At 56.0% G+C, this 10595-nt stretch overlaps 1 protein-coding gene across 3 annotated transcripts; it reads left to right on the top strand.

The window, feature by feature from the left end:
• Positions 1-3725: 3725 nt before the first annotated feature.
• EPN3 (epsin 3) lies at positions 3726-9377 on the top strand (the record flags this gene model as incomplete). 3 transcript variants are annotated; one of them, XM_081271822.1, is made up of 9 exons in its annotated part: positions 3735-4278; positions 5458-5576; positions 6168-6248; positions 6457-6591; positions 7497-7584; positions 8014-8283; positions 8433-8540; positions 8671-8901; positions 9049-9377. In XM_081271822.1, 9 exons carry the CDS (start codon positions 3735-3737, stop codon positions 9375-9377), a joined length of 1905 nt encoding a protein of 634 aa, XP_081127948.1. The 3 variants fall into 3 exon arrangements, with proteins under 3 accessions (XP_081127949.1, XP_081127948.1, XP_081127947.1); XM_081271821.1 differs by having other exon boundaries at positions 8427-8540; XM_081271823.1 differs by lacking the exon at positions 6168-6248 and having other exon boundaries at positions 3726-4278; positions 8427-8540.
• Between the last annotated feature and the right edge of the window lie 1218 nt (positions 9378-10595).

Genomic DNA, 10595 nt, shown 5'->3' with positions numbered 1-10595 from the left:
GAATGGTCCTGCCCTCCACTTTAATGTCCTCTAGAGGAGGAGGGGTGTGGTGTGGTGGGGGTGTTGGGAAGCCCCCACCCCTGTTTCCTGTTGAGGAGGTAAGGGAAGGGTTAACTCACTGTGGGATGGGAGTAGGTCCCTGGCTCCAGATCTGCACCCTGGGGGATCACCAGCAGGCAGGACTGTCTCTGAATGCCCCGCCCTCCTGGAGGCAGCAGGAAGGGGTTAACACACCGCCTGCCCTGCGTCCTCCTGTGTCCTGTTACTGCTGAGGCAGACCTGCCCGGCCAGCCTAGCAACTTTCCTCCTGAGTGCTGCGCGCTGGCAAGAGTCTAGGAGGCAAACGGGCAAGAGGCAGAGCCACAGCCTATTGGGGGACCCTGCCACCACCCTTCTGAGGGGTCTGTGCCTCCTGGGAGAGGGTGGGTCTTGGGGTCGAGGGTCCATGGTGGATGGCTCTGGAGCCACTCCCGAGGCTGTGCCATCCCCCTGCCTTGCTGGTCAGAGGGTCACTGCAGAGGCTGCTCGGGCTGGGGCTGAGGGAGCCCGCGCTGGAGGTAAGCTCCTTCCCTGGCAGCAGAAGAGCCCTCCATGACAGGTGGGGCAGAGTGGGCTTGGGGCTTGGTCTCTTTCTGAGGTGCTAGAAAGGACAGGGCTGGGCTGTAGAGGACTTGAAAGCTTCTTACCTGTGTCCCCTGTCCCTCCGAGTCACCCCCGGGAAAGACTCAGGGTCTCCCTCTCCATCCCGGGATTAATGTCTTTGGTGGCATCTAGCATCTTTGGTGGCACTCCTCACAAATTCTGGCACATCTCTGCTGGTCCTTCTTCCTGGGTTCCTGCTGCACGTCTAGCCCCAGGGTGACCCTCAGCCCACTCCAGTGCCCCCAGCACACAGCTGCCCCAGAGCTGACAAAACCAACAGAAGCTTAGGGCTAGCATCACTCTCCTGTCCCTTCAGCAAAAGAAAGGTCCTGCCACTCCTCCGTGTTCACGCTGGACGGAGGGGAGTAGAGGATGGGGAGGGGCTGCTGGCTGAAGGGGCACATGCGGACTTGAGCAAACTTGTGCATGTGACTGGACAGATCTAGGTTCTGCCCATCTCTCTGAACCCCACTCTGGGGATGCCATCTGCTTACACAGTGCTGACTTTTGGGACTCTCTCCAGGTCTCTCCCCATTCCCATCCTGCAGACCCTGAGAAGAGAAGCCCCGGCCCCCCAGTTCTCCTGAGTCGTTTGTAGACCCCTACCCTCCCCGCCGTCCCATCCCAGCCTACTCGCCCCCTCTACCTGTCCCCTCCTGCCTCCTGCCCCATCTGAATTGGCCTCCCAAGTCCTGGCTTCTCAGTGTCCTTCCCTCCACCTGACAGGGTCTGGCTCAAGGTCACTGCAGTAATTCCATACAAGCTGCCTGGGGCTGCCACTGCCGCTGCGCCTTATCGGCAGCGGGGTTTCTATTTCACTCCCTTTTATTCCTGGGCATATTGTGTTCGATAAAACCCTTTGCTTGTAACACGGCTGGCAGGGCTCCCAGCTGCTCCTCCTGACTGCCTTTCCTCCCCCCTCTGGACTCCCTTGCCTTCACTCTGCCCCCTCTTCTTCCCTACCTTGTCCCCTCAAACTCTAGGGGGAGGAGGTCAAGGCACCTCCCTTTGTTTCTGGCCCCTCTCCCACCCCAGTTCCTGCAGAGGTGTGCAGAGATGCCCACCTTCCTCCTAGAAGAAAAGTCCAGGCAGGGTTGCCCGGCCACACCAGGAGTTCCCCCTCCCACTAAGACCGGAAGGAGGGCTAGAGCAGCCAGGCCCAGGTAGGGCTCTGGTGGAATCAGGATACCAGACTGGTTCTGCTAGTTCCATTGGCCAGCAGGGAGGGGCATGCACTGGGGCCAGCTTCTGAGCACAATTATTTCCCATCTTGACTCTGCCACTGCTGGCCTGCCCCGCCCCTTGGGGAGGTAAAGACAAGTCTGAGTCACTAGCAAGGGGGAGGGCAGGAGTTAAACAAGTTGAGGCCATAGCATCCCCACAGAAGGCCTACTACCAGCTGGACAGAAAGACAGACAGAAGGTAGGCAGCACTTTGGGCCAGCCACACTTCATCTTGCCTGGCTCCCACAGGATCAGATCCTCGGGGCCATGCCCTCTGAGGCACCTGGGCCCTGACGGGACTTGCCAAGGCCTGTGGGATGCTTTGGACTGAGCTCAGCACTAGCAGCACCGGGATGGAAGGAGAGTGGCTTTGAGGGCCCTGGGAGCAGGACAGCCTTCTGAGTCCTGTCTCTGGCAGCTTGGGGACCAGCTGACACAGCTAGACTGGGGAGGAGGGTGATGTTGGGAGGTGCGATCTCCGTGGCTATCGCGATGGCATGGGGGAAGCGGAGGTTCTACAAGCTCAGCCAGTGCATGTGCCTTGTCCCTGTACCAGTGCCAGAGGAAGGGAGGTGGCAGAGAGGTTCCTCTTTGGTTTCTGATAGGGTCTTGAGAGAATTTTTCTATCTTGGGCCTGGCCCTGAGGCTGGGGCAAGGGAGGGAGGCTAGCCCTGATCCTCCCTGTGCTGGGCTATTAGAGGTCTTCTATGCACCCAGGGCCTTGGGAGTTTGAAGAGCCTGAATTGTCCCTGCCTTCAGAGAGCTTCTATTTTGGCTGAGAAAATGGAACTGAGATAGTAAAATATTCAGATTCATTAATTACCAATTTAGTAACAGTGATAATAAGTATCGGATTAATCTTATGGAAATGTAGATGTCAGCCCCAAGCCCTTCCAACTACACACCATATGATGTGAGCAGGTCACATCCCCTCTCTGGCCTCTGGGGGTGGCGGGGGGTAGTGGTGGCTAGGTCTCTGTGACACACAGCTACCCCCACAAGCTCCTTCCCTTTGCTCTCTCTGTGGCTCCCCCTTCTTCTCCTCCTCCCCTTTGGGTCCCCGATCTTGGCTCAGCCACCATCTCCTCTAAGAAGTCTCCTCAGATTTTCCTTGCATGCATCTTCTGTTCTTCTGTGCATGCCTGCACTGGACTGTGATCATCTGTACCCTCACAACCAAATGTGGGTGAACCAACACACGTGTCCTGAGCTTGGTGTAGGGCCTGACCCAGGGAAGGTCTCAGGAACCAGGTGCTGAACTAATCAAACTATAAAAATCAGCTTAGGAGGAAAAGAGGAGAAGGAACAAAGAAGGCAGGAAACCTGTGAGCAAGATCCTCCCCAGAGGGAGCCAATCAGGAGCGAGGCAGGGGAGTGGGCATCATAGCGGTCATTTTAAGGTCCTCGCTGAGGCCACCCACTCTGGGTCATCCTGGCCCCCCACTTAGCAGCTCTGTGATTTTGGACAAGCCATGGAATTCCTGAATCTCACTATCCCCATGCGTGAGTGGAGATAGTTATCATGGCATCTCTGGTGTGGTTGTGTAGATGGGTGTGCCAAGCTACAAATACCTGCTGAATAATAAGTAAAATAAGAAAAATAAAAGTAAGTGTCCACTGAAGGCTGTTCCTACCAGCTGGAACATTCTGGCTAGGCCTTTGTCAGTCAGTGCTGAGTGACCCTTGGGAGGGGAGCACTGATCCTGAGTTCCAGACCTTCTCTTCCTCAGCCCCATGTGGGACCCAAGGACACAGCCGCCCTGCTGAGAGCACGGCGGCTCGACCTTCAAGACCGTGACCTCGCGACGGTGGCCCTCGGCCCTCCACCTCCAACGGGGGCGGGGGCCGCCCACCTCCAAGTCTCCAGCCATGACGACCTCTGCGCTCCGCCGCCAAGTGAAGAACATCGTGCACAATTACTCCGAGGCGGAGATCAAAGTGCGCGAGGCTACTAGCAATGACCCCTGGGGTCCACCCAGCTCCCTTATGTCGGAGATCGCCGACCTGACCTTCAATACGGTGGCCTTCGCCGAGGTCATGGGCATGCTGTGGCGTCGGCTCAACGACAGTGGCAAGAACTGGCGGCACGTGTACAAGGCGCTGACGCTGCTGGACTATCTACTCAAGACCGGGTCGGAGCGCGTGGCGCACCAGTGCCGTGAGAACCTCTACACCATCCAGACGCTCAAGGACTTCCAGTACATCGACCGCGATGGCAAGGACCAGGGCGTCAACGTGCGCGAGAAGGTCAAGCAGGTGATGGCCCTGCTCAAGGACGAGGAGCGCCTGCGGCAGGAGCGAACTCATGCCCTTAAGACCAAGGAGCGCATGGCCCTGGAGGGCGCAGGCATCGGCAGCGGGCAGCTGGGCTTCAGCCGCCGCGGTGAGCGGGGTTCTCCATCCTCCTACACCTGTGAGTGAGCCCCGAGAGTGTGGCTGGGACAGGGAGGTGGCCAGAGTCCAACCCTGGCTTTGCAACCCTGAACCATGGTGAATAGTATTTACCTTGGAGGGATGTTATGAGGACCAGCAAGATAAGGAGTGTAATGTGCAAGATATAATGCTCCCACATAGCAAGCACTGCTCAAGTTAGCTCAAATATAATGTTATTATACATTCGCCATTCAATTTATTAATTAACCATTGCTAGGATGGCATGGTGTTTGCACAGACTCGGGTCAGATACCATCTATTGTACCCCTTCCAAGCTGTGTGACCTGGATAACCAACTCTTTGAACTTCAGTTTCCTTATCTGTAAGATGGGGATAACTTCTGTTGTTTGATCTGTTAAAAAAAACAAAGCAAAACAAAACAAGAACAAGACAAAACAAAAAAAGGCCCTCAACCAGACATGTGGCATTCCTCTTAACTCTCTCTCTTGAGGGCACTGCCCTTGAAAATAGGGGCAGTTGCTGGGCAGTTCCTGAATGCTTCCCCCAGCAGTGAAGGCTGATCTGAGGAACTCTGGAATAGCCCTCCTTTTTTTGGAGGCTGGGGATGGGGGACTGAACCTAGGTAAGCTCCACCTCTGAGCTGCATCCCCAGCCCTTTTTATTTTGAGACAGAGTTTCACTAAATTGCAAGGCTGTCCTCAGACTTGCAATTCTCTTGCCTTGGCTTCCTGAGTAGCTGGGATTATAGGTGTGCACTACCTGATGTGGCTTAGAATGGCCCTGCTTTCATAAAGTTGTTGATGGCTTGCTGAGAGCTTTGGGCTGTGACTTTGTTATATTGGAAGTTCCTGCCTTCCCACTCCTCTTGGCTCCAAGCACAGTGGGGTCCAGCTGGAAGAGTCCAAGAGCAGGATTCAAGGGACCTGAGCTCAAGTCCTGCTTCAGGATCCTGGCACCCTCTGAGGTGTCTGCCCATCTGCTAAGGTGGCACTGGCATCTGCACTTCCTGGGTGGAATGGGGAATCTACAGGAAGTGCCCAGTAAAACACCTGGCTTACTGGAGCCCTTGACAGTCAGTTGTTGGTTTTTTGCCTCAGTTTCCCTATCTGATCCTCAGCTTCCTAGCAGGCAGAGGAATGTGGGTACTGTGGCCCTGTGGGTACTAGTGTGGTCATAGAGGCCATGATGGTTGTTGCAGCTGCCTCCTCATCCCCCCGCTATGCCTCGGACCTGGAGCAAGCGCGGCCCCAGACGTCAGGAGAAGAGGAGCTGCAGCTGCAGCTAGCACTGGCCATGAGCCGAGAAGAGGCTGAGAAGGTGAGACCTCAGTTGTCCCGGGCGGGCCGCAGAGGGAGGAGAGAGGCCTGGTGCTCCATGACTCGGGTTTCCCACCCTGGGCCTCAAGCCCTACTCCTCTCTCAAGGACAGTGTAGGGCCTGTGTCCCTGGGTTTGTTTCAGGCAGGACCCTCTTGGACTTCAGTCCTCTCTGGTTGGGCCTGGGAGTGTGACGTGTGGTTGGGGTATACAGTATGTTTGAAGGGCCTTGTGATGGGGGAGGGGAGCATGCTGACAGACATCCTTGAAAACACTGGGATTGCTGCTCCCCCATCAGCTGTCCTTTAGGGAGGACAGTGATAGTACCTCTGATATCATCTCTGCCATAACCTCTGTGGATGCAGGCAGACCAGGTAAGAAGCAGCTGGGCACATATGGTGGTGCTAGGGGAGCACTCAGGCCACCAGAAGAGAAAGACCCAGCTTCCTGATCCTTAAGCCACATCCTCACTGCCCGCCCCATTTATGGTGGCCATTTCTGTCTCCATCCCTGCTTCCTGGGCAAAGCTATGCTGGCCCTCTGACCAAGGGTGGGGAGTGCTGAGTCAAGTTCACCCGTCTTCCTCCCTGCAGCCAGTACCCCCAGCCTCCCACAGGGACGAGGACCTACAGCTGCAGCTGGCTCTGCGCCTGAGCCAGCAAGAGCACCAGAAGGTAGTGAGTGGGCTGGGCCGCCTGGGCCTGGGCTGCAGGTGCCCCAGTGCGGTGCTGGTGGAGATGCTACGGGCACTAACTGGCTTCTCTGCTGCTCTAACTTGGTACCTCCCACCCTGCTCTCTCCTTGACCCCAGGCTGGGCGCACAGGTCCCCTCAAGTTCAGCTTGAACTGCTCATGCTCCTCCTGCCTCTGTACCTTCTGCAGGAGGTGAGGTCCTGGCGGGGAGATGACTCCCCGGTGGCCAATGGTGTAGGGGCTGTGGTTCACCATCGCCATCGGGGGGACACAGAACCAGGAAGAGAAGAGAAAAAGGAGGAAGAGAAGCTGAAAACCAGTCAGGTAGGGAGCAAGTGGGGTGCGTAGGCCAGCAGGCCTGGGAGGTAATTTAGTATTTGTAGAGCGTAGAACAGTGCTTGGTGTATAGTAAGTACTACTTAAATATTTATTAAAGGAAAATGGGGGTGGCAGCATGTAACAGCCCCTGGTCCCATACACATGATCTAGACTTGAGCTGATAGCAAAATGGGATGTGACAAGATCCTGACTAAGATCCTTGGATTTGCTGCCACTTACTTTATGACTTGGAGAATATCACTGTCTAGGCCTTGGTTTTCCCTTCTACACAGTAGGTTCTTTGATCTTGATATTGTAGGATGATGGGATACTGTGGATCACGACTAGGGGCTGGCTCTGGCACATGGTGCTGAAGACATCTTGGGCAGCCTGGCAGGGGTGGGTGGGGGAGTACATGGCTTCTGAGAGCAAGACCACCCTCCAAAGCTATTCAGGCCGCCCAAGGGGTGTCTCTATCCCCTTTCTGCCCACATTCATGTGTTCAGTTTTTCTTGGACACTGACCTATGGAGGTAGGTTTGTTTAAAAAAAAAAAAAAAGATCATCTCTGCTCTTACGGCCTCTTTCTGCTGGCCTGAATTCTATCCCAGCGCTGCCTCTCCCTGGCTGTGTAACTTCAGGCAAACCAATTCCCCTCTTTGGGCTTGAACTGGCTCATCTGTAAAGTGGGTATATCACCTGCTTTACCTTCCTCACAGGGTTGTTATGAAAGTGGGCAGTCAATGGATGAGGAAACATTTTATAAACTGGAAGCTGTACAGAGGTGAGGGATCATTAAGAGATGTTTGTGGAATGAATAAAGGAGGGAATGAGTTCGAGTTAGGCTGGCAGGTCAGGGCCTGCCCTCCCTCTGGGCCCTGCCTACGTCCAAGCTGCCTCTCCCCTCCACAGTCCTCCATCCTGGACTTGGCTGACATCTTTGCACCTGCCACAGCCCCACCCTCCACACATTGCTCTGCTGACCCATGGGACATCCCAGGTGGGTATGCAGGTCTGCAAGAGGCTCCTAGGTTGGTCTCAGAAAGCCCCTTCCTTCCCAGCCACTATGGTCAACCACTTCCCCACATTAGCTGGGGCAAATCTCTCACCTCCCCCAGTCACAGCTGCCTCTGTGACCTGGCTTTTATGGTGAAAGAACCCAGTGATGTGAATCTCAGTAGAGATTCTCTTGCTGCCCTCTAGCCATTCCAGCCCTGAATGGGAAGGTGGCCAACACTGCCCATGCCTGGGGGTCCAGAGGCCTGGGATAATTAACCTGGACTTCAGCTGCTGGCTGCTCCTGAGCCAGCATTCCACCTGTCAAGTGGCTCCCATACCTCCCACTTGGGCTGTGTAACTGGGAGAGGCACTGCACGAGGATTCTGGGAGCTGGGGGTCTGGGTTTACACCTGTGCTATTCCCATTCTAGGTCTCAGGCCGAACACAGAACCCAGTGGCTCTTCCTGGGGACCTTCTGCAGACCCCTGGTCTCCAGTCCCCTCAGGAAATGCTCTGTCCCGAAGCCAGCCTTGGGACTTGCTTCCTACCCTCTCCTCCTCTGAGCCCTGGGGCAGGACCCCAGTGCTGCCTGCTGGACTCCCCACCACAGACCCCTGGGCACCAAAGTCTCCCCACCACAAACTCCCCAGCACTGGAGCTGACCCTTGGGGGGCCTCCATGGAGTCTTCTGACACACCTGGTAAGCGGAGGGCAGAGGGTCTTCTGGGTCCCCCTCCCTCTGGTGCCAGCAGGTACTGTGCTAAGAGGGCCACTTCCCAGGAAAGGGGTCATACCAGTGCCTGCCCTTTTTGCCAACTCATCTCCCTCTTTCTCCTTGTCTAGTTCTAGGTGGTACCTCGAACTTCGACCTATTTGCCAAACCTCCAGAATCCACAAAAACCAAGGAGGGTCTGGAGGGGCAGGCCTTGCCCTCAGGGAAGCCCAGCAGCCCTGTGGGTGAGCAGGAGGCCAAGAGATACTGAGGCTTTGGGAATGAGTGGCCCAGCAGACTGGGCTCCTGCCCTCTTCCCTTCACCTCAGTGGCCAATCTGTCTCCCACCAACAAGCTCTATCATGTACCTTTCAGAGTTGGACCTGTTTGGAGACCCTAGTCCCACTTCCAAGCAAAATAGCACGAAGGAGCCAGATGCCTTTGACTTGGATGTACTAGGAGAAGCACTAACCCAGCCTGGACAGGAGACCCGCGCCTGCCGTACCCCAGAGTCTTTCCTGGGCCCCTCGGCCTCTTCCTTGGTCAACCTTGACTCATTGGTCAAGGCGCCACAGGCTGCGAAGACCCGGAATCCCTTCCTGACAGGTAGGGCACCTCCGAGTCCCTCGACACCCAGAGCCTTGCTCTCTCCTGCCCTCCTGGCAGAGCCCAGCTGCTGCCCTACGTCTTCCTCTTCCCTGGCTCTGAGACCCAGATCTCGCCGCCCAGTCCTGCGCCCTCTCTCGTTCGCAGGACTCAGCGCTCCGTCCCCCACTAACCCGTTCGGTGAGCAGGGCAGGCCGACCCTGAACCAGATGCGCACCGGGTCACCTGCGCTGGGCCTGCCGGTCGGCGGGCCTACCGGGGCGCCCCTGGGCTCCATGACCTACAGTGCCTCCCTGCCCCTCCCGCTCAGCAGCGTGCCGGTCGGCATGACCCTTCCCGCCTCCGTCAGCGTCTTCCCACAGGCTGGAGCCTTCGCCCCACCGCCCGCCAGCCTGCCGCAGCCGCTGCTGCCCACCTCCGCCTCGGCTGGGCCGCTGCACCCGGGCTCGCAGTCTGGCACCAACCCCTTCCTCTGAGCGACGCCCCAGCCTGAGCGCGAGGCCACGCCCCCTCGTGACCTTGGGCGGGGCGGCAGTGCTGGTCAAGCACCGATCCCAGCCTCGCGGGGCAAGGCGGAAGGTGCACTCCTGAAGTTGGAGACTGAGGACGTTTTGGGGGGCGGAGGTGGCTAGACCACACCCCAACAATAAAGACTGGAACCCACGGGCTCAGCTCTTACTACCAAGGGGACTTCTTGTGGGGTGTGGGCACTGGGGTCTGGACTACAGAAGGGATCACTGGCTGTGGAGGAAACTACTGCTCTACAATCTAGGGCACGAAACGGTCCCATTTCCCTTGCAACTAACTCCTCTCAAACCTCCATCCACAGCCTCATCTCCTGTTGGCCTGGCACCTTTGCTTCCAGATGTTCCCAGGCTGTCACTCATTGGGTCATGGTCATTTTATTTATCCATCGCACATCAGCAAGCACTGGGGATGATCTAATAGGGGACGGTAGGCGTTTGTTCCCATTTACTGGGCACTTGTTAATGTGCTAAGCACTTTAGGCAGAACATTTCTTTTAATCATTGCAACTCTGGGAGACAGGGAATATTGTCACTCCCATTCAGGACAGCTACAGAATCTGCAGGGTCCACTGCAAAATGAAAATGCTGCCAGATGTGGTGGCACACGCCTGTAATCCCAGCAATTCTGGAGGCTCAGGCAGGCAGATTCCAAGTTCATGTACAGCCTGGGCAAATTCAGTGGGCGCTCGGCAACTTAGACCTAGTCTCAAAGTAAAAAAATAAAAAAAGGACTTGGGCTCAATGGTAAAGTGCCCCGGGTTCCATCCCCAATACTTCCCACCCCCACAAAAGAAAGAAAATGCAGGGTACCCTCTTCAAAATTGGGTTAAGAATTTCAATACAGGAACAGCAGAGCATCAAACCAAGTGCATGGTCCTCCCAAGTGCAGTTGCACAGGTCTCTCTTACAGCAGCTCCCATTTTATAGGTGAGAAAATTGAGAATCAGAGAGGTTAAGTGGCATGTTCAAAGTCACAAAGCAAGGAGTGTGAGGAGATGAGATTCAAAGTCATCAGACAGTCTGGCTCCTCATCCAGGAGCTCCCAGACTGGGCCCCAGATTTAATTCAGCAAATATTGACTGACTGTTGTGGACAAAGTGTTGGGCTGTCCTGGGAGGAATCCAAGAATTGCTGAGCTCACAACCTGCAGGAGCTCAAGAGTACAGC

The sequence above is a fragment of the Spermophilus citellus genome (genome assembly GCF_964194105.1).
Source record: "Spermophilus citellus genome assembly, chromosome: 17".
NCBI lineage: Eukaryota > Metazoa > Chordata > Mammalia > Rodentia > Sciuridae > Spermophilus > Spermophilus citellus.
Note: the sequence above shows the minus strand (reverse complement) of the source record. Positions and strands in the feature narration are given on the sequence as shown.